The following is a 27,877-nucleotide window of genomic DNA, read 5'->3' on the forward strand; positions in this document are numbered from 1 at the left end:
ATTAAAACTTTTTCACTTCTGATACAATACCGATATTGCAGCCGTCAGTACTGGCCAATACCGATATCAATCTGATACGATATCAGCACAAATCCCACATACTTTTACCTATACTGTAGTGTGGAATGTATGAAAGGCTTGATCAAGTGATATAACTCAATCAGAGAACAAGATCCCATAACAGTAAGTATGAAAAAAAAAGGATTTTTTTAACCATTGGTTGCAAAAATGTGAACCTTAATGTACTGCTTATATCGGAGATTTTTGATGCAGTCTGATGTAATCCGATACAGTATTTTTGGGACGATATCGAATTACTTTCGATATCAATATCGGAAAGGGACATCCCTAAGTCCATGTTTTAAAACAAAAGAGTCCACTCTCAGCCCTTCCTCCCTCTTGTTCGTGAGTTTCAGGGCTGTTGCCAGTTACGGATCAGCGCCAGAAGATTCTAGATGAGTGAAGACCAGTTATACACAGTACTTTGATACGTAGATAAATACATTTCACTTTAACATCAAGTTGTCTGTGACTGAAAGCGTTAGCTTTAGATTTTTTTGGAGTTGACCATTTCTTTCTAATTTACTGTTAGCATTGTTAGCTCAATGTTAGCCTCTAGCCTTCATTACCCAATATTAGAGTAAATCAAAGAGGGTTTTGTTCTTTGTTTACAAGAATAACTCCCAGGCTGCATTTTTACTGGCTTCCACTCTGACCACAACTCCACTCTTTGCCAGCTGGTGTCGAATTACAAATGCTGACACAGTGCATTGAAGACTTGGCAACTTTGTGGGCTCATATATGATTGGCTCTGGAGACAGGAAGTATGGAGGCGGAACAGATTATAAACAAAGACTACGGCCCAGTCTCAATACCCACACTGCAGCCTACAGTACTATATGAGAACTTGGTGAAAGTGCATGTAAGCCTTTCAGTGCATAGAAAATAACTGCGCATAACGGCACAAATGGGACAGCGAGCATTGCGTGACCAAGCTGCGCTACTGTGTCATGACTAAACATCTTCCTAAATGGGGATGCCAGTCACTGTTTGCGCTAATTTGCTGCTTGAAATTGTACTAAAACTGATTGATATTGAAACAAGTGATAAGATTGTTGGCATATCGTGCCCAAAAATACAACCTGGCACCATCATCAGTTAACAATATTTTTCAACAGAGAATTAATTGATTGTAATCATATATGTACACAATAACAAATATTCCAAGATTTTGACACTTAAACTTGAAATTAAGTCTTTTCGGAAAGGGCACTTGAGACATTTCTCTGCCTTCTCAAAATTCCCATGCAGCAAGGGACTGTGGACGTAGTTTTTGGGGGGACAGGGTGCCCCCCCACTTCTAAAGTCAAAACGACATCTAATTGTACCTTCACCAAAGTCCAGACTGATGCAGGCTTTGGCGAAGTGCAGATCAAGGCTGCAAAAGGGGCAGAGCCAAGGTCCACAATTGTAAACCAAAACAGTTTACACATATGCAAAACTGGACAAGAACTCGCAACTGAGGGGCACAAGTGTGAAAGTGCGAGTATTGGGACTGGGCCAACATCCCTTTGGAGAAAGGGTGAGCCCCCCCCAACCCCCGGCTGAGAAGGAAATCTGTTTCTGTTTCAACATAACCTTCCTCCCAACATGATTGAGACATTAGACTGTTTTGTGATTGTTTCCCTCTAAGCTTCTTACTAACTGCACCTTTAAGTTTAATGACAATGTTGCTCCAGATCATTTAGGTGTTTATGTCACAAACTCTATTTACTGTTGTGTGTTAAAATAAACCAGTGAGTTCTGGTTTCAAGGCTTCATGTAAAAAGTAAAAAAAAAAAAAACTGACTTAACATTTTACACACTGTCCTGTAGATGACAAGCATCAGTTATAGGAGCCTTGAGCTGACGGCGCTCCCGATAACTCAAACCGTTAAATGTAATCGAGTATCGTACCTGTGAAACCCGGCTGTATGAGACACGAACGTAGCTGTCCTCCAGTAGATTATCTGAGCTTTCATCAAGATCTAAGACCTGGTTCAGCTCATCTTGTTCACCTAGGTACACACACACACACACACACACACACACACACACACACTATATGGGTACAATTTGACTGAGGGATGAATCGATCCAGAACCTAGTGCACAAGTAGGCTGCGTTTACTCCACTCACCTTTAGTCAGCCTGCTGCACCACCCCCTCCCCCTCCTCCTCTTCCTCCTCCTCCTCTGTCTGGATCTGTTGCTACGGTTACAAGCAGACCCTAACACCTGGATTGGTGACAGACCCAGAACTTTTCTTTGATAATCCTGCGCACTTCTCTTGTATTTGTGGCCTAAATGACAGAGAAAGACACAAATTGGATCCATGTTTGATCAAATGGAGTTTCCTTTCTCTGTTGTTAAAACAAAAAATTAAAGTGGGTATGAAATCAAGGGTTTTACTACATTTACTATTCCACACCCACATACTCCATGTTAAATCTCCTTCATATCATGTATATTTATTTTCTACTTTACATTATAAACAACCTTGTCAGCAAAAAGCATCAATGTTTTAAAATGGTCTAGATGACACAAACTGCTATAAACGCTAAGGATAAAGGGCTGATTATTTCTGTCATGTCTGAGGGCTTTAAAGGTCTAGGCTGATCTTACTGTTGTGCTGTGATGAGATGTTTCTCGTATCTGCAGGAGTTAAGAGCAGATGGTTGATCACTAGAGGCCTCAGAAGCCACTCTTCTCTGTGCGTGACTCTCTGTACACGGTGGCACTTAAGAAAACCTAGAAAAAGAGCCTTTTTTAATCTGTTAAAAACTTAAACTCATAAAGAGTTGAAACTCTAGTCTGTATTATTATAGGTTAAACTGAAATATGCAGCAGTACATGATAAAATGTAGCTTTTAACCCAAAAGTTGTATTCAGACAGGAATCAAAATTCTGCACAGTCATTATAAAACAAGTGAACTTGTATCTAAAAGCTGTTTTTCGTTTCAAAATGTTCTTCATACAGAAAAGTGAATGGTTTAGCCCTGAAGCCTACCAGAAACAGGCTCTGAACGGTGTGTTCTGAAGTTGGATCTACAGCCACAATCAGAAAGGTTTACTGGATGGCAGGAACAAAACAAACAGGAAGGTGGTGAGAGAGGAGAGGACAGTGATGCTGCAGAATTTCTGGTTTCCTGTAGAACACAAAAGAGAAAAGAAAAGAATTGAACAAATTCTCAGAGCACATTAAAAAGAGATTTTAAGCCAATATTTTGCATCAGTGCTCTAAAAACCAAAGCTTTACGATCCTATTCTTGAAAAATCTACTTCTACCTAACCGATAACAGATGCATAGGTATTTCTTGGTGTCTAAATACTGCATGTCTACAAAGACAGTCTCTCTATATCATGCCCACCTGTGGACTTGTGGGGGTGATCGATTTGAAATGGAACAGTTTGTGCTTGTGGTAGGCGACCAGGGGTCGAGTGCGAGCACACATGAAGGATCGATCAGCTTTGAAGAGCCTTCTGGGTCTGGGTTTCTTCCTCTCAGAGCTCCCAAACTGATAAACATCACCTCCTCTCGGACCGCTGCAGGAACAAGATCAGATGAGGTCACCAAAGTTCCAGTGTTGAGATTCAAACAGTAAAAATTTAATTAAAACTTTGTCAAGATGCTGATCTTTTACATGTTTCTCACCAACAACAGCCACAAACAAATAACAACTACTTGACACCCACTTGTAAACAAATAAACAACAGGAGCACCTTTCATGTATCACGTAGCTTTTATCTTCACACACAGAAAGTTAAAAAGGCAGCTGGAATAAAACATCATATCATGACAACAGTTTTAGAACAGAAATGAGCATCATTTAAACACACTGGTATGTAGGAGGTTTTTAGAAAATCAGCTCATGATCGACATTTAGTCAACATCATTTCTCCAACAGAAGCAAAGAAAATGTGATTTAATCCAAAACTACAACCTTGTACATTTCTCCAGACAAGTTAGAAGCTTTAAAAGTAGGTTAAAAAGTCAATGATTAAATTATTTATCCTGGAAGACAGGATCAGCACATGAAATCCTGACTAAAGAACTTATTTTGTCTAGTCAGCCCACCTACACAACACCTGAGCTGCTGCTTTTCCTCCTGCTCAGAATGACCGTCTGTCGGGGTGAAAAGCATTTCCACTGATAGCTTAGACATGTCTGATGTTGATGACAACCTTCCACTTGGCTCTGGCTTCTCTTTATTTGTCATCCTCTGGGTGACGATGCAAGTCACAGTGAGAAAGTATAACTGACCAGTGGAAACCATGCAAAGTGTGTTTGTAGCAGATCATAAGATCACTCATTATTTCTATTTTTCTTTTTATATTTCTTCCCCGTGTCCTGTCTGGCTGTGAAGCAAACAGAATTGATGTCTGAATGCTGGTGACAAGCCTTACAGATTTACTCTCAGGTGGAGCATCAAAGCTTCTGCTTTTAATGTTACGCCTGATACTTAAAACTTTATTGTTATTGTTTTTTTGAATGCTTTTCAATTCCGACCAGACACGGAAACCGAGGTGAAAGAGAAAGGAAAAGACAAAAGGGGGGGGGGGGGGGGTCCACAGTGATGAACAAGAGTTTGCTTCTAGACCTGCAAAAGGAGAGAGAAAAAAAAGAAAAAAGCAATACAACAGCAGCAAGCTATCACTGCATCAACCTGATGAGGAAATATAAAATCAGCATTGTTTTACTGAACAATCACGATAATAAATCACAGTGCATTAAGTGCCAACCACAGCCTTAAGACATGTGTTGTACATGCCCGAGTCCATACTTATGAGAGCACAATGTGAGCACCTGTGTGTGTACACGCGCTTGTGTATGTAAGGTTTCTCTATAGAGGCCACAGATCTGCCCCCAAAGATGTGTAGGAGATGGAAGTATCTCCAAGTCTCAGAGACCCAGGAGCTGCCCCAGAGTGCAGGGACCCCAGGGAGACTGTAACCAGAAAAGCCCCTGTCCCCCTCGAGAGGCGCAGAGGACTGCCCCGGGGGACCACAACCAGCAGCAGACAGAGTCCCGGGGGATATCAGCGGCAAGCCCACAGGCCCGCCTGCAGCCTCCCACCCCCAAGCCGGCCAAGCCCCGAATCCAGCAACCCGGGACCCAGGGGCGACCAGCCCCGCCAGGGACCCAGCAGACTCCAGGGACTGAGATCCCACCAGGCAGCCACCGGGATTAATCAGGCAGATGCCAAAATTCTTAAACCCCCTGACCCAGTGTTGGTACAAAATCTGCTCGGGTGCAAGATCGGCTCGGGGTCCGTCGGCTGCCGATGACGTCAAAGTAGTTGATTGGCTGAACATGAACCTTACGGAATTACGGAATCACGTTACGTTGTTATCACGTTACGTTGGTCCAGGCAAATCTTTCTGTTGGAAAGATGGACAACTTTTACACAGAAATCCATCATTACCTCTTTGAAAATACACTTTTAGCATAGAGCTGCATCATGTATATTAGGGCTGAACGATTAACTGCATGTGCAATTAAATTGCGATGTGACAAAAGGACAAAAGGAGATTTTCTAGTCGCAAAGGCTGCAATTTGGCAGCGAGTGGTTAGCGCAATGCTAATATACATGGAAAAACCCATTGGAATGCTAATGCTAATATCACAATAATATTACATTATTACAAATTATGAATTAGAAACGTGCCAAATGATTACATTTGGAGTCTAATAGAAAGTAAAACCACCATCAATCAAATAAGTACAAACAGGTATTTTAGTAAAGCCAGAAAACTTTTAACTCCAGAGTTTTGGCTAGCAGCTATGAGCGTAACTGAACTACGCATGGACAAGACGTCAAAAACTCTAAACACAAAATACTTCAATAAACGGGACACACTTCTTTCCTGCAAATACAATTTCACAGGTGTTGCTAATACCTATGATCCTTCAAGGGATGTGCTCAAAGAGGAGTTCAACATTATGAATAAAATATAGTGTTTTATTTTACAAATACCATTATAAACACAAACTTACGTCTTAAGAAACATTATTTTAATAACAAAACTGCTAAATTCTTTCCAACATTATAGATGTGTAGTGTATTTTGTCCGAGTGGGTTTGCCGTACTTTGACGTCATTGGCAGGTGAAGGACCCCGAGCCGATCTTGCACCCGAGCAGATCTTGTACAGACACCGGGAACTGCAAACACTCAGGCAGACCAAGGCACCACACTCCACACCAGGTGTAGCAGGAGGAGGGGAAGCAAAGATGTATAGCAGCAAAAGAAGTCTCAGGAGAGGGGAGGAGTCAAAGGCCCCACCTGACATATACAGTCATACACAAACACAGTCACACACTCCCTCCCTCATGCTCACACATACACATACAACCTAAGACTCACAAAAATGCACTCCAGACACCCACTCATGCTCCCCATACACACCCTATGCACTCTGGTCCCAGTACTGCTGCACAAGGGGTACAACCATAGCCGGTTCCCAGAGTTTGACCCATTCTGCTGGGATGCTGATGAGCAGGCTCTCCCTGCCCAACGCCAAGCAAAGCGACCCACCACCCAGACCCCAGCCAGATGGCCAGATCAGGGGGATCTGCCATTGAATGTGCTCACTCCCCAAGGCCCTAAGTCTGTGTTTGCGTGGAATGTCATTGGTGGAAGTGTTTAATGTGCAAATAAAATTGGGGGGCAGGTTGCCACAGGAATGCGGAAATGGGGTCCATACCCGCACCCCCTGACTCATCCACCCCCCAAGGTCCTATGTGCATGTTTGTGTGATGATGTGAGGGAGCAGGAGGAGAAAAATGTGTGGGGAAGGGGAGGAATGGCTGGTTGGCCTAATCCATCCAGGGAGCCAGCTCCCCCACTGGCCCCAATAGGCGCCTCCGCTGCCAAAATGCCACCCAGGGCATGGAGACATCAGCCCATCTCGCCAGGGCCCAAAGCAGCAGCATCACAGAGCTCCGCAGAGTCCGAGGGAACCAACGCAGCCCCACCCCAGCAGAATATCTACTCCCATCCCTGCATTTGCACAGCTTCCAGAATATTTAAGACATAGGACATTCAGGTAAGGTTGGGTCCTCCCCCTCCTGGACATCCCCCTCCCCCATGATGGGGCAGCAGAGGAGCCAAGGTTTACCCGAGGCCCCTGAGCCTGGGCCAGGCACTGCCGCATTTTCCCGCCTTCTTCCCGGCAGCAAACATGTCAGGACCCGACCCCCAAGGCCCCGCCCAGATCCCCACACGGGGCCGGCCACCCCCACCTCCACACCCTGAGCCCCCAGGCCCCCATCCAGACCTACTTAGGGGCAATGCAGCCGCTAGGCAGCAACCCATGACCACCGCCAAGAGCCCCAAGGGGCCCCACTCACAACCGCCAGTAGTCTGCCCCCCGAGGCAAACCAAGCACCTCCAGAGGGGGAAAGATCACTTATTGTTTCAACAAAACTGCAGTGGTCTTGAGTATGAATGAATGCCTTGTGAGTTAATCTCTGTGGGAAAAAAAGCTCTTGCGCTCCTGTTACAGCAACTAGAAGTCAGACGGAGGAGTGGGGGCAGAAAACAACAGGATTTGGAGTCTTATTCATTAGCATTCATGATAATCTGACATCTCACCTCTGATTGGCAAACAGGAACACGACTCTACCACTGACCGTTTCTGTTGCAACATTAATGTTTTATCTCCACAAATAACACAACTCTGGAGGAGTTCTGCCATGTGGTGAAGTTGCTAATGCTAACAATTAGCTTCTACTAGTCGAGACGTTCTCTGCTCTCTCCTGGATGCTAAATTAACAACAGACTTCCTCGTCGCGAGCCAAGATGGGTGAGTCCATGAATGCTAACTCTACAATGTGACGTGCAATTGTCACTGGCTTTTCTAAGCTGAGCGTTTCCCCAGCATTGAAAGCAAACACAGGAAGTACTACGGTAGTAGAATATTTTCACGTTCAGACTGAATAGAAAACTCAGAGAACTTAGTCTTTAACAGCAGGAAGTCATTTAACAAAATGAATGACCTGCATCCCACTCACCTGATAATGGTACCTCTCTCTTGTAACGTCTGGTCTTGATTATAAAAAGTTGAAAAGCTGAGAGGATGCTTCAGACTGCTAACAAACAGGTTCAGCTGGTCACTCTGCAGGGAAGACAAAAAGGCATTTAAGACCTGTTGGGTATTTTTAAATCCTAAAACTTAACCCTGAAATGAACCACAGACAGGAGAGGAAGTCAGAAGGTTTTACGCTGTGAGAGATAGGCCGGAAGCCTGTCCAAGGCCCCCATCTGATCAACTCTGGCGTGTTCTCTGCACCACAGATGGTTTTATTGAAACACAGGCATGCAGCGACAAAGGAGATCCATCACTGTCCACATTTACCAATAAACACTGTTACCTCTATCCAAGGCAGGACCTTCTAAAAAGGAAGTCTCAACTTACAGGGTGGCTGCTAAAGCCAATTTGCTGACTCTTAATTTATGACTGACATCCAGCAACTCGTAACCAAGGACACAAGTTGCCACATAGGCTACAACAACCATGCTCATCAGCCCACATTCCAGAGCTGTGAGGAAAGGAGAAAGAACCCTGTAGCTTTCTTATTAACATATGATTACTTCTGATTACTCAAAAAGGAACATTAAAGACAGTAATACATAAAAAAAAACTAACAAGACCGATCAAGGGAAATACAAAAAAGCTACTTTTCTGCTTAATGCAAACACACAAACCCTGATTTTTTTATTTGAGCACATATAAAGATCTGTTTAACCCTCCCACTGTCCTAATGGGTGTGACCCCGTGAAGAAAGTTGACCATTGAGCAGGATTGATGGTTTATCCCTTGAGGTCCATGTTGTAGGGGAGAGGTGGTGCTCACTCCTCACCCCTGCCACATGAACCCAAGGGATAAACCATCAATCCTGCTCAATAGTCAACTTTCTTCATCGGGTCACACCCATTAGGACAGTGGGAGGGTTAATATAATAAATTTATTTAGAGATACACAGCATCTTACTGTCCATTTTTCTTTTCAAAATACATTTTTAGGATGCATGAATTTCCCAAAAGAGAGCACATATTTGCATCTACTCCATTTAAAAAGTACTCGAAATTAATGGAAAGTTCTGAGCAATTATCTGTGCCTCAACAGCTGGGACCATTATTACAAGCTTTCCCTCTGAAATGATTATAACCACCTGACATCATCAAGCAGCAGCAATTTATTCATTCCACCTGCAGCTTCTTATTTAACATAACAGCACACAGGTCTAACAGAAAGCAATCAGTAATTCATTAGTCAAATCCTCTCAACCTGAAACTAGAAACAGTGTTCGAGGGGAGAAACCACCTGCACTTCTACACACACCTCAGAAGGAAAAGAACAATCTCCTAATAAACTGTGCAAAATTGATTTATTTCTAATCATTTACTAATCCTAGAATAATCTGGGTACAAGTCACATTATCGTACCTGACTCTTTATGTTATGCAGAAGGCGTGTAGGGCTGGAGGGTTCAGAATCAGTCATTTCTCCCTTGGGGATCTGCTGAATGTGCCTGTCAGTCAGTGGTTGGGAGTCTGCAAGCACCACTCTACCCTTAGTAACCCATAGAAACATAGAAAGATAGAGTTAAAAAAGATATTAGCAGGTTAGAACATGACTGGTCAATAATAACACTAATGGCCAATAAAAGCACCCGTAAGTTATGTTTTGTATATTCCTGACTAAGGCCAAGTGCACACATAGTCAGGTTTTTGTAAAACAGAAATTCCTCCCTCACCAATCTAGGAAAAAAACTTGGGTCCACACCACCTCATTTTTAGTTGCATTGTGAAGCACTTTCATATGCATGCCATGCTTGTAGGTGGCAGTATTTCTCCAAATGGTTGGTTCCTTGGCTAAGAAACATTGCTTTGACATGGAATAGGGAGCCTAAGTAGAAGACCATCTACTTCCGCACCATGGGTCCCCGGAAGAACGAAAAAATGAATGCAAATGTAAAAGTACGTGGCTGGCATGGTCGAAACACCAATCATTACTTTTCATTGAAATTGCAGTACAACACATGTGTGATCCAGGGCGTAAGGCAATGCGGATTAGAAAATAGCTTTTTTAGCCCCGTTGACTTGCATTCATTTTTTCGTTCTTCTGGGGACCCATAGCCTAGTGAACTAGACCAAATTCTTGCTTTGCAAAGAATGGTCTAGGCATGCTCCATTGGAACCTCAGCAGCTCCTACCAGGACTCTGGCTAGCCAATCACAGCTCTCTAGAGGGGTTTCAAACACATAAAGAGCTGTGATTGGTCCATAATGGTGGGCCAATCATAGTGCTCTATCTGCTTAGTGAACAAATCACAGAGCTTTATCCGCTTTGTGGGCCAATCAGGGCACTCTATATGCCTGGTGGGTGGGATGATGCAACAGAGTGAAACAAGAGTGTGTCACATTCATTGTCCAGTGGAATGCGGAGATCATTTGAAAGACAACGGTAGAACCCGCCCCACAACCGAGAGCTGTCAATGGAGCGTGGCCAGACTAAATAATACATTTATTTAGTCTGGCTTGCCAGGCTAGGGCACCCATGGTGCGGAAGTAGACTTACGCTCATCTACTTCCGGACCATGGGTCCCTGGAAAAACGAAAAAGTGAATGCAAGTAAATGGGACTAAAAATGCTATTTTCTAATTCCGCTTGTTATGTACCATGTATTAGACATATGATGTCCGTGAATTTTAAAGAAACATTTTGATACCAAGAACGCACTTATTTACGAATGGGGGAAAATACGAATTTAGATTTTGTGTTAAAATAAGTCCAGGACTACAAAAGCGTCGTCGTCGTCTTCCTCCGCTTATCCGGGTCCGGGTCATGGGGGCAGCATCCCAACTAGGGAGCTCCAGACCGTCCTCTCCCCAGCCTTCTCCACCAGCTCCACCGGCAGGACCCCAAGGCGTTCCAGGACCAAATTGGAGATGTAACCTCTCCAACGTGTCCTGGGTCGACCCGGGAGCCTCCTGCCGGCAGGACATGCCCGAAACACCACCCCGGGGAGGCGTCCAGGAGGCATCCTGACCAGATGCCTAAACCACCTCAACTGGCTTCTTTCGATCCGGAGGAGCAGCGGTTCTACTCCGAGTCCCTCCCGAATGTCCAAGCTCCTCACCCTATCTCTAAGGCTGAGCCCGGCCACCCTACGGAGGAAACTCATTTCGGCCGCTTGTATCCGCGATCTCATTCTTTCAGTCATTACCTAAAGCTCATGACCATAGTTGAGTATTGGGATGTAGATCGACCGGTAAATCGAGAGCCTGGCTTTCTGGCTCAGCTCCCTCTTCACCACGACAGATCGGCTCAGCGTCCGCATCACTGCAGATGCTGAACCAATTCGCCTGTCGATCTCCCGATCCCTCCTACCCTCACTCGTGAACAAGACCCAGAGATACTTAAACTCCTCCACTTGAGGTAGGACCTCTCCCCCGACCCAAAGTTGGAAAGCCACCCTTTTCCGGTCGAGAACCATGGTCTCAGATTTGGAGGTGCTGATCCTCATCTAGGGCTGGGCGATATGACGATTTTAGACCGTTTTACGATCTACACATCTGACGGTCTGTCATTTTTGAGAGACCGTTTTATCACGATTCACAGCTCTGCTGTTGAATTTCTGCCTCTGAATGAAAAGGGAACTTACCTCAGGCGAATGACACGCCTTTGTTTGACCCTTAACCAATCAGAGTGAGTCATAGTAATATATTAGTGCCCCGCTTGTTTTCACCTGTGTGTGAACAAACATGGCTTCGCCGCGGCTGAGCGACACGTTCCGAAAAGGAACGCAGGGTTTCCTTAGCGCGCGGCGCTAACAACTTAGTGACGTGACATGTCTCGGAGAAAGCGTAAAAACACGTTGGACGCTTCTTCTGAAGCAGGAATATAACACCGCTTCTTAAGCAGAGCACGACGTCACCCCGGCTCGTTCACCCTCTGCCGAGCCGGTGTCGGTACCGGACTGAGCTCGGTCACTGGGTCGCTGGAGCTGCCCCGTGACTGCCTGATGGAAAACCAGCGGGTTTCATCAGACTCGTAGTTTCTTGTTTTTGCTGGGGACCCCTGTAATTTACCGCTCCCTCCTGCAGTCTTCCCCTATGATTCTGTAAACTCCGTGTATCAATAGAAACAATCTCTGCCTCTGCCAGCTGCAGTAAATGTAGTTTCCAAATAATAAGAGGTGCATTCATCTGTGTGTCTCCTTTGATCCGCATTAGTGATATTTTCAGCACCAGAACAGTGAAGCAAAGAAAGATTCCTGAGTTTGTTAGTAATTTTATTTATTAGGTGCATCTAACCTGTTCTATTTTTCTCTGAAATGAGATCAAATCAGTGCTTCTATGGGTTGTCTCCAATCTGCACTGGAAAATTTTACTTTATTTAGAGACTTGTTGCAGAAAATATTCAGAATGTGCAGTTTTTTGCTACCACAAGCGATCTCTGGTCCAGCCACACATCAGAGCCGTATTTGAGCTTAACTATCCACTACATGAGCAACTGGGAGCTACATAGTATTTTGAACAAGTTAATGTTTGCACAATACGTTTGCAATTGACGTGTTTGCACTTTAAATATGTTTACGATTTTTATTTATGTTAAGTTACTTGAAAAACGAGAAAAACTGATTTTTGTAATTGTTTCTCTCAGGGCTTTTATAATCTCTGGTGTGAGTTTAAAATATAAGTGTGTTAGCACTGTGCTGATTATCCCTAATATGAATAAATGTTTATTTATTCAATGTTTCTCTTCTTTAATACGCAATTGAAGTTATACTATTCATGGATAAAAAATCGTGATAAAATCGAAATCGTGATAAAATATTGGAAAAATCATGATATTCTATTTTTGCCATATCGCCCAGCCCTATCCTCATCCCAGCCGCTTCACACTCGGCCGCGAACCTACCCAGCAAGAGCTGAAGGTCAGAGCTGGATGAAGCTAGGAGGACCACATCATCCGCAAAATGCAGAGACAAGAGTCTCCTGCCACCAAACTCGACACACTCCACACCACGGCTGTGCCTAGAAATTCTGTCCATAAAGGTAATGAACAGAACCGGTGACAAAGGGCAGCCCTGGCGGAGTCCAACCCTCACCGTGAACAGGTCAGACTTACTACCGGCTATGCGGACCAAACTCACGCTCCTCTGGTAAAGGGACTGAATGGCCCTTAACAGAAAGCCACCCACCCCATACTCCTGGAGCGTCCCCCACAGGGTGCCCCTGGGGACACGGTCATAAGCCTTCTCTAAATCCACAAAACACATGTGGATTGGTTGGGCAAACTCCCATGCCCCCTCCATCACCCTTGCAAGGGTATAAAGCTGGTCCACAGTTCCACGGCCAGGATGAAAACCACATTGCTCCTCCTCAATCTGAGATTCAACTATCGATCGGACCCTCCTCTCCAGTACCTTGAAGTAGACCTTTCCAGGGAGGCTGAGGAGTGTGATCCCCCTATAGTTGGAACACACCCTCAGGTCACCCTTCTTAAAGATGAGGACCACCACCCCGGTCTGCCACTCCACAGGAACTGCCCCCAATGACCACGCAATGTTGCAGAGACGTGTCAACCATGACAGCCGTACAACATCCATAGCCTTGAGATACACAGGACGAACCCCATCCACCCCCGGGGCTCCGCCGCTGTGTAGTTGTTTGACTACCTCAGCAACTTCTACCCCCGAGATTGGACAGTCCATCCCCAGGTCTCCCGGCTCTGGTTCCTCCTCGGAATGCGCATAGGTGGGATTGAGGAGCTCCTCAAAGTATTCCTTCCACCATCCGACTATAGCCCCAGTTGACGTCAGCAGCTCCCCATCCCCACTGTAAACAGTGTGAGCGAGTTGCTGCCTTCCTCTCCTGAGGCACCGGACAGTTTGCCAGAGCCTCTTTGGAGCCGATCGATAGTCTTTCTCCATGGCCTCACCAAACTCCTCCCACACCCGAGATTTTGCCTCTTCAACTGCCACTGCTGCACCCCGCTTGGCTATCCAGTACCTGTCTGCTGCCTCCGGAGACCCACAGACCAGCCACGCCCTTTAGGCCTCCTTCTTCAGCCTGACGGCTCCCCGAACCTCTGGTGTCCACCAGCGGGTACGGGGGTTGCCACCACAACTGGCACCGGCCACCTTGCGACCACAGCTAGCAACATCTGCCTCAACAATCGCAGGGTGGAACAAGGCCCACTCGGAGTCAATGTCCCCCACTGCTCTCGAGACGCGGTCAAAGCTCTGCCGGAGGTGGGAGTTGAAGACCGTCTTAACAGGTTCCTCTGCCAGGCGTTCCCAGTAGACCCTCACTATGCATTTGGGTCTGCCAGGTCTACGCGGCATCTTCCCCTGACATCTGATCCAACTCACCACCAGGTGGTGATCAGTTGACAGCTCCGCTCCTCTCTTCACTCGGGTGTCCAAAACATACGGCCGCAGGTCAGATGATACGACTACAAAGTCTATCATCGACCTGCGACCTAGGCTGCCCTGGTACCAAGTGTACCGATGGGCATCCTAATGTTCGAACATGGTGTTTGTTATGGTCAAACTGCGGCTTGCACAGAAGTCCAATAACGAAACACCACTTGAGTTCAGATCAGGCGGGCTGTTCCTCACAATCACACCCCTCCAGGTCAAGCTGTCATTGCCCACGTGAGCATTGAAGTCCCCCAGCAGGACAATGGAGTCCCCTGATGGAGCACTATCTAGCACTCGTCCCAGGGACTCCAAAAAGGGTGGGTACTCTGAACTGATATTTGGCCCATAAGCACAAACAACAGTCAGGACCCGTTCCCCAACCCAAAGGCGCAGGGAAGCTACCCTCTCGTCCCCCAGGGTAAACCCCAACACACAGGCAGAGAGTCTTGGGGCTAACAAAAAGCCAACCCCAGCCCTCCGCCTCTCACCCGGAGCAACTCCAGCAAAGAAGAGTGTCCAACCCCTCTCAAGGACTTGGGTTCCAGAGCCAATGCTGTGTCGAGGTGAGTCCGACTATATCTAGCCGGTACCGCTCAACCTCTGCCACAAGCTCCTGCTCCTTCCCCGTCAGCGAGGTGACATTCCATGTCCCAAAAAACAGTTTTCTTGTCCGGTGATCGGACCGCCAAGGCTCCCGCCTTGGTCTGCCACCCGATTCACATTGCACCGGACCCTTCATGTTCCTCCTGCGGGTGGTGGGTCCTCAGTTGGATGAGTCCATGTATCCGGTTCGGGCTGGGGCCGGCTGGGCCCCATGGGCGAAAGCCTGGCAACCAGGCGCTCGCTCACGGGCCCCAAACCCAGGCCTGGCTCCAGGGTGGGACCCCAGTAACCCTCCGGGCCGGGTACTCCGACTCTTTGACTTTACCTCCATGAAAGATCCTGTGAACCGTTCTTTGTCTCACCCTTCACCTAAGACTACAAATGCGCTTCACGAAATTGACGTCATCGAAGCAGACGCAGAAAAACTGAGGGAAAATGGCTGCAAGTTCAGCTAACTTCAAATCCTTCCTTCAGGAGGTAAGAACCACCATAAACCTGGCCATGTGGTAAGTTGCAGCTACACTAGGGGAGAGGAGATTACTGTATTTTCCGGACTATAAGTAACACTTTTTTTCATAATCTGGCTGGTCCTGCGACTTATACTCCCGAGTGTCTTATATACCAAATTATGTATACTGCGCTGCTGTGGACCGGCTCCGGACCAGGAATAAGCTCCTCTGCCCCGCCATCACCCGATGGAGCCTGTGGCGAGCTACTGCGGGCCGGGCGGCTACAACCCAGGAATGAGCTCCCCTGTCCCGCTGGGAGGGTTTCAAACACCGCCATCACCTGCTGCAGCCTGTGGCGGGGTGCTGTGGGCCAGCTCCGGCCCAGGAATTAGCTCTCCCCGCCCGCTGGGAGGGTTTGAAACACCGCCATCCTCTGCTGGAAACCGTGGTGCACTGCTGCGCCCTGGTTGTTTATTCTGTTTTTGTTACCAGTACTTGTCTTGCAAAGTGAAATGCTTGGTCTCAGATTTTGTAAGAAAAATTATAAAATTTCCCCCCAAAATGCGACTTATAGTCCAGTGTGACTTAAATATGTTTTTTTCTTCTTCATTATACATTTTATGGCTGGTGCGACTTATATTCCGGAGCGACTTATACTCCATAAAATACGGTATGTGATAACATGCCGATGCTAATAGCTAACTTTTACAAGCTGATAAATCTCAAAGTATGTGACAGGCGTGGTCGTAACACACATCATAACTTTTCATTTGAATATAAGTACAACATATGTGCGATCCAGGACGTAAGAAAAAAGCGAGTTAGAAAATAGCTCTTTTAGCCTTGTTGACTTGCATTAATTTTTTCGTTCTTTCAGGGACCCATGAGCCGACCAGAAAGAGAGGAAACTTAGGCTCCCTGTAACTAGATGTCGGCAATTAACCTTACTTAATGTCCTGGAGAGATGGTGGCACAGGAGTTAAGGGCCCACCCTGTAATCTGAGGGTTGCAGGTTCAACTCCGCACAGTCTATCATCGTCACCGTGTCCTTGGGCAAGACACTTTACCTCACCTACTGGTGGTGGCTGGAGGGACCGGTGGCATCTGCACAGCACTCTAACTTTAGTGCAGTCCAGAGCAGCTGTGTGACTGAGTGAATGACTGGTGTTGTAAAGTGCCTTGCGGGTTTGTAGGACTCTGGGAGGCACTATATTAATACAGGTGATTTAATGTTATCCTTTGCCTATGGTGTTCTACATAGAGCAGCATATGAGCTTCAAAAACGAGTGAGTGTAAACACGTGTAATGTACCAAAAGGGGTCAATTTTCACCTATATATTGATCAACATAATAACCTTTCATCTGGGTGAGAATGTTTGTCTGGATGTTTTGTCTTCTGTATGTAAACAAGCACTGAGCAGAACCTTCTGGATTTGGAAGGCCAAATAGAAAGTGGATTTATTTCTGTAGATGAAAGGTTATTATAATAGTCAATGTACTGTATATGTGAAAATTGACCCTTTGCGTGATTCCAGAGCATTTTTATAGTGGGCGGTGATGTGAGACCCAAAACCGCAGTTTTGTACGTCCACAAGCAAATGCTGACAAGAAGAATTCGCAAGTCTCTACTTTTGTCTGGTTTTTGAAAGATAAATTTTTGATGTTGTGTATCTTCTTCACTTTCATGTTGATGACTGGCGAAACCGAAGAAAACCATCTTCATTTACATCTGACTTGTTGTGTACAGGGTCTAAGAATGGTAAGTGCAGATTTTATTTCTACTCGTTCCATTTAAGACAAACAGGGTTTGAAGGGAGACCGTTTGGAAAAACAGCCATAATACCTTGGTAGCGCATATATTCTTGTGAAGCTCTGTCATTTGCTGTATTCTCCCATCAAGTTCAGACGAACGAATCTGCAGCCAGCTGCATCTGCTGCCCAGCTCGGCTCGTTCTTCCAGCCACTTCCTCTCAAAGTTTCTGCTACACAAACTGACAGGTGACAGAGAAATATGGTTGTTAGAGATGAGCGAGTACACCACTATCTGTATCTGTTCAACCAACTAAATTATCTGTATCTGTATCTGTACTCAGAATGGGCGTGGTTTAACCTGGAAGTGGGCGTGGTTTACATCAATATATTATTTTAAGTCTGAAATTGATATGGCTCCTCCTTGAACCGTCACCTTATCGTGGTGGAGGAGTTTGAGTGCCCTAATGATCCTAGGAGCTATGTTGCCTGGGGCACTTAGTGCCCCTGGTAGGGTCTCCCATGGCAAATTGGTCTTAGGTGAAGGGTGAGACAAAGAACGGTTCGAAGGATCTTTCATGGCGGTGAAAACGAAGAGTCGGAGTACCCGGCCCGGAGGGTTACCGGGGTCCCACCCTGGAGCCAGGCCTGGGGTTGGGGCCCGTGAGCGAGCGCCTGGTGGCCGGGCTTTCGCCCATGGGGCCCGGCCGGGCCCAGCCCGAACCGGATACATGGGCTCGTCCAACTGTGGACCCACCACCCGCAGGAGGAACATGAAGGGTCCGGTGCAATGTGAATCGGGTGGCAGACCAAGGCGGGAGCCTTGGCGGTCCAATCCCCGGACAAGGAAACTAGTTTTTGGGACATGGAACGTCACCTCGCTGGCGGGGAAGGAGCCGGAGCTTGTGGCAGAGGTTGAGCGGTACCGGCTAGATATAGTCGGACTCACCTCGACACATTGCATTGGCTCTGGAACCCGAGACCTGGAGAGGGGTTGGACACTCTACTTTGCTGGAGTTGCTCCGGGTGAGAGGCGGAGGGCTGGGGTTGGCTTTTTGTTAGCCCCGAGACTCTCTGCCTGTGTGTTGGGGTTTACCCCGGGGGACAAGAGGGTAGCTTCCTTGCGCCTTCGGGTCGGGGAACGGGTCCTGACTGTTGTTTGTGCGTATGGGCCAAATATCAGTTCAGAGTACCCACCCTTTTTGGAGTCCCTGGGACGAGTGCTAGATAGTGCTCCATCAGGGGACTCCATTGTCCTGCTGGGGGACTTCAATGCTCACGTGGGCAATGACAGCTTGACCTGGAGGGGTGTGATTGGGAGGAACGGCCCACCTGATCAGAACTCGAGCGGTGTTTTGTTATTGGACTTCTGTGCAAGCCGCAGTTTGGCCATAACGAACACCATGTTCGAACATAAGGATGCCCACCGGTACACTTGGTACCAGGGCAGCCTAGGTCACAGGTCGATGATAGATTTTGTAGTCGTATCATCTGACCTGCGACCGTATGTTTTGGACACCCGAGTGAAGAGAGGGGCGGAGCTGTCAACTGATCACCACCTGGTGGTGAGTTGGATCAGATGGCAAGGGAACATGCCGCGTAGACCTGGCAGACCCAAACGCATAGTGAGGGTCTGCTGGGAACACCTGGCAGAAGAACCTGTCAAGACGGTCTTCAACTCCCACCTCCGGCAGAGCTTTGACCACGTCCCGAGAGCAGTGGGGGACATTGAGTCCGAGTGGGCCTTGTTCCACTCTGCGATTGTCGAGGCGGCTGTTGCTAGCTGTGGTCGTAAGGTGGCCGGTGCCAGTCGTGGTGGCAACCCCCGTACCCGCTGGTGGACACCAGAGGTTCGGGGAGCCGTCAGGCTGAAGAAGGAGGCCTACAGGGCGTGGCTGGTCTGTGGGTCTCCGGAGGCAGCAGACAGGTACCGGATAGCCAAGCGGGGTGCAGCAGTGGCAGTTGCCGAGGCAAAATCTCGGGCGTGGGAGGAGTTTGGTGAGGCCATGGAGAAAGACTATCGATCGGCTCCAAAGAGGTTCTGGCAAACTGTCCGGCGCCTCAGGAGAGGAAGGCAGCAACTCGCTCACACTGTTTACAGTGGGGATGGGGAGCTGCTGACGTCAACTGAGGCTATAGTCGGACGGTGGAAGGAATACTTTGAGGAGCTCCTCAATCCCACCAATGCGCATTCCGAGGAGGAACCAGAGCTGGGAGGCCTGGGGATGGACTGTCCGATCTCGGGGGCAGAAGTTGCTGAGGTAGTCAAACAACTACACAGCGGCGGAGCCCCGGGGGCGGATGAGGTTCGTCCTGGGTATCTCAAGGCTATGGATGTTGTAGGGCTGTCATGGTTGACACGTCTCTACAACATTGCGTGGTCATCGGGGGCAGTTCCTAGGGAGTGGCAGACCGGGGTGGTGGTCCCCATCTTTAAGAAGGGTGACCTGAGGGTGTGTTCCAACTATAGGGGGATCACACTCCTCAGCCTCCCTGGAAAGGTCTACTCCAAGGTACTGGAGAGGAGGGTCCGATCGATAGTTGAATCTCAGATAGAGGAGGAGCAATGTGGTTTTCGTCCTGGCCGTGGAACTGTGGACCAGCTCTATACCCTTGCAAGGGTGATGGAGGGGGCATGGGAGTTTGCCCAACCAATCCACATGTGCTTTGTGGATTTGGAGAAGGCTTATGACCGTGTCCCCAGGGGCACCCTGTGGGGGACGCTCCAGGAGTATGGGGTGGGTGGCTTTCTGTTAAGGGCCATTCAGTCCCTTTACCAGAGGAGCGTGAGTTTGGTCCGCATAGCCGGTAGTAAGTCGGACCTGTTCCCAGTGAGGGTTGGACTCCGCCAGGGCTGCCCTTTGTCACCGGTTCTGTTCATCACATTTATGGACAGAATTTCTAGACGCAGCCGTGGTGTGGAGTGTGTCGAGTTTGGTGGCAGGAGAATCTCGTCTCTGCTTTTTGCGGATGATGTGGTCCTCCTAGCTTCATCCAGCTCTGACCTTCAGCTCTTGCTGGGTAGGTTCGCGGCCGAAGGTGAAGTGGCTGGGATGAGGATCAGCACCTCCAAATCTGAGACCATGGTTCTCGACCGGAAAAGGGTGGCTTGCCACCTCCGGGTCGGGGGAGAGGTCCTACCTCAAGTGGAGGAGTTTAAGTATCTCGGGGTCTTGTTCACGAGTGAGGGTAGGAGGGATCGGGAGATCGACAGGCGGATTGGTTCGGCGTCTGCAGTGATGCGGACGCTGAGCCGATCTGTCGTGGGGAAGAGGGAGCTGAGCCAGAAAGCCAGGCTCTCGATTTACCGGTCGATCTACGTCCCAATCCTCACCTATGGTCATGAGCTTTGGGTAATGACCGAAAGAACGAGATCGCGGATACAAGCGGCCGAAATGAGTTTCCTCCGTAGGGTGGCCGGGCTCAGCCTTAGAGATAGGGTGAGGAGCTCGGACATTCGGGAGGGACTCGGAGTAGAACCGCTGCTCCTCCGGATCGAAAGGAGCCAGTTGAGGTGGTTTGGGCATCTGGTCAGGATGCCTCCTGGACGCCTCCCTGGGGAGGTGTTTCGGGCATGTCCTGCCGGCAGAAGGCCCCCGGGTCGACCCAGGACACGTTGGAGAAGTTACATCTCCAATCTGGTCCGGGAACGCCTTGGGGTCCTGCCGGAGGAGCTGGTGGACAAGGCCGGGGAGAGGACGGCCTGGAGCTCCCTAGTTGGGATGCTGCCCCCGCGACCCGGACCCGGATAAGCGGAGGAAGACGAGAGACGAGAAATTGATATGGAATGAACGGAAGTTGATATGTGTATTGTTTATTTGAAAACTATTTACAGAGCAGCCTCAGAATTGAGATTAAATATTTTTGATCAAAATAGTAAAGGAACTATTACAGAACAAGTTTTTCAATAAAATCAGAACATTAATATTTAAGTGCATGGATTAATACATCTGAACTCATGCAGTAGGAACTAGGAAATACGAAATGCTAGAACCAGACACAACTTTATGTATATTTTTTCATTTTAATTTGATTACACTGATTTTTTTCTTAATGTTCTTGGCATTTTGCCCCACACAAAGTTAAACAAAACAATGTTGATTGAGGTGTGTGTGCGAGAGAAATAGAGAGGGAGAGAGGGAGAGAGGAAGAGAGAGGGAGTTAAAAAATTTAAAAAAAAAAACGACCGGAGTGGAGGTAGTGAGTTAATGCAGCACGTCAGCTCTGTCTTGTCAAATGCACCATGTAAGTTACAAAAAAAGTAACTTTAAATATTCAACCGAAAAAGAGGCGAGCTGAAGAAAACCTAGGGAAAACTGAAGAAACGTGAGCAACAGTGAAGCAAGCGCAGCGAGATCCGTTACTGTCTGTGTGTGTGCGTGGATGAGCCGGACGGACTGCGCTCCCAGCCGGCTAGAGTTTTGTGTGTAGGGAGGGGCGGGCGCTCTATGAGACTGGCCAATCACAGAGCGTGAAGACAGTCAGTTACCCAATGAGGATTTTCCTTCAGCACGATTACAGATATTTACTCGTTTCATGCTCGTTTTCGTCAAAAATGCTTTATCCGTACCGGATACTCGTTTACCGGATACTCGTTTGAAATGAGTATCCGGCTCATCCCTAATGGTTGTACTCATAAAGCTCCACAAACTTAGATATTTTTCAATCTGTCAAAAAAATAAAGGGAGTTCTCTTATTTTTCTGCTGCATGTATCTGCGTGATACTTCATGTTCCGTTAGTAACAGTTACTATGGCAGTTCTCTTGGACCTTGGCTGGGACCGGCAGGAACTTCCCCACTTCAAGCACCCTTAAAGTTTATTCTTCACAAGCAGCAACACACAACACCGTCTGATATTATAAGACAGCGATTGCTTTGATCCCGACTCCTATTAAACCATATACCTCAGAATCCATTTGCTCACCAGAATGGATTTACATTAACTTTGTGTTAAACAGTAAAAAGCTTAAAAAAAAAACAGATCCAGCTTGTCAAGCATGTTAGATAGAGTACGCTGATATGTGTTTGTAAAGCCTGATTCATGCTTCTCCGTCTGCGTCAGTGCGGAGACACACAACATTCTTGCGGGCCTGCTGGAGAGCTCCGCAAGGATGGACAGAGTTGAGCTCTCTTTTCTAAACATCCATCAGTCAAGATGGACAACACAAGCTTGTGATTGGTCAGGACGCTGCTGTTGTCTACACCGCCGCCATTGCGCCCTCAAAAACATAAAGAGAGCCGAGGATAACTAGCGGCAGACACGGAGAAACTTGAAGAATACCTCGCAAAAAAACTCTAAAAACATGAACGTTTAATTCCCCCGTGACTGGAGGAGTGAAAAGATGCACAGCAAGCGTTTTATTTGTGAACGGAAATGACGGGAAACGTGGGTTTAGAGGTGGCGAGTGCATGAAGAGGTGGAGGAGAATGAGAGACAAATTTGTCTGTGTTAAAAAGTCTCTTATATACAAAAAACACAATATAAACACACTATCTTGGACCGATACATGACAGGATACCACAGAACAGCGCTACGCTCTCTGTTGGCCTGGTGGGGAACTGCTTTGCAACACTCTCCAGGAGACGGAGAAGTATGAGAGCAAAACGCTTCCGTCAATCCGTGCGTGTCTGTCCCTTGCGGAGCTGACGGAGAAGCATGAATCAGGCTTTAGGCTCTTTTCCTACAATGATAATGGCCTGACTTGGCTGGCCTGTAGCTCTTCCATCTGCATAATGAGGAAATTCCAGGCATTTTTGCCAAGAAGCAGCTGGAACAGGACAAGAGGAGATGACAAAGAGGAAAGGATAACATTTTATGTTGTAGCGTGCATGAAAATTATACTGTTGGCAATCCAAAAAACACAGAAATATGATGTTGCTGTGATCAAACCCTAGATGCACTGATGTTCAGCTAAATCAAGAGGAAGGAAAAAACACGAGTGTTAAACCCCACACAACACCTAAAAATATCCTTTCTCACTTCTATTGTGAGACCAAATGAACACTTTTTGTTTAAACATAACACAGAGTCAGGAAACAGAAGGGGACAAAGGATTTGGTTGTACTGGAGCTAAGCTAGTCTTAAACAGGCAAAACTCATATTCTGCATCCCTTAGTGCTACCATGTGGGTCTCTACTGCCTCTAAATCTTTCCAAATGTGAAAAGAATACTTACATATATATTGTGTTGGTGTTTTGTTTTTGGAATTGTGTGTCTAAAACAAGCCGTTTCAAAATGTCCCTGTTAGTGACAGCACAAATTAGGAAATTAGAAAAGAACCACCTCTCATGTGCAAGAGAGAACTGCTGCAGGAGGAGCAGCAGCTCTACTCCTAGCCCCTCCCGGATATTGGAGCGTCTAAGCTTATAGCAGCCTGAGCTGGGAAAGGGTGGGCGTAGCCAACTCTAGGTTATATTCTTGCTGTGTATTCTTTCCCCTGGAGGCGTGTCACATAACGTAGCGACCACGTTAAAATGGATGGGTCTGTTTCCACCTGCTCCAAAGCGTTACACTTTGGAAGTGTCCCAGAAGCACAGGTACACGTTGCTTATGCTTCAAGTCTATTTTTTTGTGCCCTACGCTTCCAGAATGCATCAACCTCTGCAGTTCAAATAGGGCCAGACAGAAAGTCAAACACAAAAGAGCGTAAAACATCTGGAAACTTTCAAAATAAAAGTTGCACTTTTCCAGTTGCAGTTTTGGAAACATGCTGCCATATTTCTTCTTGATTGTTATCATGTGAGCTGCCAAAATCACACATGGTGTTGCACTTCTCAGGTGATTTTGTGACCTTGGAGGATCAGGTGCATGGATCACTTTTGCTGCCGTTTTGCAGCATCATCTGAAACTTTCCCATGGGAAGGGGGGTCACGACTAATCCGCTGTTCCGACTATCCGTGCTCCCCGTCAAAATGTGCTACTTTGGGGAAATAAGCATGTGCAGCAAATGCGCAGGCCAATTATTACATCACAGGCTGTTTACAGGTCGAGACGCGCTACCTGTGGATGTTTACGTTTAATCTCGTCACTCATCTAGTTACTTTCAACTCGTCGAAGGTCACAGTAAGTATTTCTTTAAGTTGTTTTATTAAATTACTGCTTGCTGTATGTTTACCTGACAGTTGGCTTGTAAATGGTTTCTAAAATATCAATATTATACTGTAAACAAGAAATTTCTCCCATTGTTTACATTCATTCTGAAAGAGTCCCAAATTAGTGTCAAAAAGTTTTATATCATACATATAATAAATTTATCATAGTTGTATAATAATCTCCAAAATTATACATTCAAACAAATAACTATAAGTATTGGGGGGAAAGCATATTTGTTCTGTGGATTAATTTGTCCAATAAAGGATTAGGTAGAGAAACAGAAAGGTAAGAGCTAACGTCTTACCGTTTTTATGAATCACTTTCTCGACATGGGTGAAAGTAGTTGGTAAATTGTCATTGTTCTGAGAATATTCAAATGTTTTTAGCAACTAAGGGGTCAATTTTTACGAAATGACTAAACTGCTTCTTACACTATCCACTTTTTTCATAAAATAAATTAACAGTAGCTACCGATTTTCAGTAAACCAGGACATACTGAATCAGCTGTTGAAATGCGCGTTGGCAGGAAAATTCGACAAGGAAGCACGGCTAGTCAGAACACCGCGTCTATTACGTTACGCAACACTAATACATCAAGTGGAAACTAAGGCCTAGTTTAAAAGTGGCAGAACCCTCAAACAACTCATTCTGGAAGGTACTGAAACTGTCAAGAATAAAACAGCTGAAATATCGTTAGATGAGAGGGATTTAGTGCAAAAATATTTAAAAGCATGTTTTAAGAACAATAAAAAAAGTCAGAAAATATCCCCTTTAAATACCTGTAACTTTCTGCAAAGGTCCCAGTTTGCCTATAGGAAGTCAGTTTACCTGAAACACTCTCAAAGACTTAATAGCATCATTTTGTTTTCTTGCACTACATGAATCGTTCATGCTCTTTATTCCTGAAAAGCAATCCCATAAGTGGAACATTTTATCCCAAGTTTGCTGTCATAAAGCTTGTTTTTTTTAGCAGGGACTGAAGAACAACACCCCGGGCATTTGAACCGACTTAAACTCGTAAGAGGAAAGGCTGAGGCGTGATTGCAAAGGCTGGGTGGAACACTGCAGGCTCGCTGGCAAGCCTGTGTTTATTCCCTACCCTGTGGGTAAAGACAGCCGGCTCGTCACTTGAATGTGTTATGACTGCTGAGTGGAAAGAAAACACTATGTGTGAGAGCGCGGATAAAAAAAGTCACAACACCCACCACAGCTGAAAGCACAAAACTTGTACGTACGACAACTGCAATGTAAATAAATAAAACATGCACGTCTCTCTGGGGAGGTGCAATATGCTTATTTCACTAGCCGTTGTTGCGGGTTTCATTTAAGTCTATTTATTTTCCAATTGAAAGTAATCTTTTTGTTCTCTGGCTGCGTTTTCCAGCACCTTTATATGTCCTCACCCAGAGGATGAATCCAACCTTCTCGCTAGTCTGCGTTAAAAACCAGGCTGATGATTTTTGCCTGAACAGAAGCTGCTTTTTCCTGCCTAAAACGCTTCAAATGTTCTTCAGCATCAGTGGTTTACTTCACATCTGACACTGAAATTATTTGATTTTACGGTTCAGATGATTTCCCGGGTCTCTCGTCTCTAGCTGGTTTATTCAACATTAAGAACCAGCTGTGCAAGCAAGATCCTCACACACTGCTCTTGTTCGCACTGGGCCAAAAATGTGTGCGACCCAAGATGAAAGAAGGGGTTTTATTTCATCTTTTCTTTGGTACTGAGTAGAAATTGTGTTCTATTTGGCGGATACTCACACAGATGAAATCTCGCCGTGCTCTGGCTCGTCATCTGAGCTGCTGCTGCTCCCCGTAGCCTCCGAGTCGAGGGCCTCCTGTAGCAACACCTGGCTGGAATCATAGAACGCTGTGACCTCTTTGGAGCGACGCAAAGCTGCAGGTGACTTTTGCCAAGAAAAATGTGCATCAGTGCGGCCTTGTAGAGGTGCAAAACTAGGATGTGGAAAATTCAAATTGCCAAGGGATATATCTGAAAGTGGACAAAGCTTCTTTAGCCCTTCCTGCGATTGGGTGTAGTGCTGGTAAGCTCTGTCGTGTAGCCGAACCTTCACAGCCTCTTCTTTAACAAGTTTAGAGTCCAGCTGATCAAGCTTGAACATGTCAGAGCCAGGCTGCTCTCTGGCTGGAATGAAAAAGGGAGGAGACGGAGGAGGCGGGGCTGCATACAAGGGAGGGTGACCCCAAGATGTGATCTTTCCACAGGAATAGGAGGGGAAAGCGTTATTAGAGGAGCGATGCACATCACCACCATCTGGCCCACATTCAGGAACCACATTCTGTAGATGCAGCAGACAAGCCTTTTGGCTGTTGAGCTCAGAGGAGATTAAAAACATGCTCGTTACACCTGGGATGACAGCAGCCACTCGATGAGACTCTCTCTGGCATTTATCCACAAACAGGAAGCGGTAGAGGGAGTCTGGACTGGAAATAGGCACCTCCTCACAGGAAGTGGGAGATGTTTGCACACATGTTGGAGATCCAGTGATTACAGGGGGGTCTGAGGGTCCTGAGGGGACGCGGGAGTCCAGAGAATTCTGAGGGTCAGCAGCATCCGTGGATCTGATGCCTGGCTCTGACTCAACAGTGCACTTGGCTCGGCCTTCTGAGTCCCTTTTGGTCGGGTCTTTGGTCAGGACTGAGGCCATCCCTTCCCTGAAGCAGCAGGTTTCACAGGTTGGACCTTAAAGGGTCTGACACAAATCCAACTGTTGGTCACTTTGACAGTTAAAGGAATCTTAACACAATTTTAAGAATGTTTCAAGGTAGCTTAAAATCCTGATCAAAAGAATATATATAAAAAAGTTAAACTAAACCGCTGAAATAAGACAACCCGCATTTTATCCATTTTCACTCCGCCGTTAGCTAACGGTTCTTAGCGTCAATTAATCAGTTTTCTACTTACTTACTTACTTAACCTAGTTCGTATTTTGTATATTCGCAGACCTAATTAAAGCGACATACTTATCCTTATTTTATCTAAGTGTTCAGAAACTCACATGACCACGGTGTGAGCTGTTGACCAGATCGCATCCTTCGTCTCGTGACACTACGTTTGAGTCTTTCGGTGGTAGTTTTGCGAATCGGCGCACTTCAGTCTGGTAGAGTGCATATTTATTATCTACAAGCCCGTTTACCAACGAGGAGACAGACGTTCCTGCGTCTTCCTCCGCCTCCTCTCCCCAACTGCTGACAGTCAGAACCCCGGACCGTTAACACGGAGGAGGGGCTGGGTCCGATTCCTGGTGCCTTCAAGGTCTGTTCTGAAGCTCGGACACGTCCATACTCACCGTCCTCAGGATTAGTTGTGCTCCAAATTAAAATTTCTACATAAAATTACTACAGTGGAAACCAGCGTTTATTTGAAATTCAAACACGATAATAGGAATAGTTTCCAGAATGCAGAATATCTAAACATTTTATTCACAATTGTAAAAAAGGGGGAAATGTCATTTTTAAAACCTTTTTTTCCTGATTTTAATTTACAACT

At 46.5% G+C, this 27,877-nt stretch overlaps 1 protein-coding gene across 1 annotated transcript in view; it reads right to left on the reverse strand.

Annotated features, from left to right (window-relative positions):
- kansl1l (KAT8 regulatory NSL complex subunit 1-like) overlaps positions 1-27,606 on the reverse strand; it is a 31,717-nt gene extending 4,111 nt beyond the window's left edge. The window contains 10 exon segments of the mRNA XM_015975846.3: positions 1,957-2,057; positions 2,179-2,340; positions 2,663-2,692; positions 3,048-3,186; positions 3,409-3,583; positions 8,053-8,156; positions 9,488-9,613; positions 17,368-17,515; positions 26,128-27,080; positions 27,387-27,606. Coding sequence (XP_015831332.2) covers positions 1,957-2,057; positions 2,179-2,340; positions 2,663-2,692; positions 3,048-3,186; positions 3,409-3,583; positions 8,053-8,156; positions 9,488-9,613; positions 17,368-17,515; positions 26,128-27,035 — 1,893 coding nt within the window. The 5' untranslated portion in view covers positions 27,036-27,080; positions 27,387-27,606.
- Between the last annotated feature and the right edge of the window lie 271 nt (positions 27,607-27,877).

The sequence above is a fragment of the Nothobranchius furzeri genome, chromosome 14 (genome assembly GCF_043380555.1).
Source record: "Nothobranchius furzeri strain GRZ-AD chromosome 14, NfurGRZ-RIMD1, whole genome shotgun sequence".
Taxonomy (NCBI): Eukaryota; Metazoa; Chordata; class Actinopteri; order Cyprinodontiformes; family Nothobranchiidae; genus Nothobranchius; species Nothobranchius furzeri.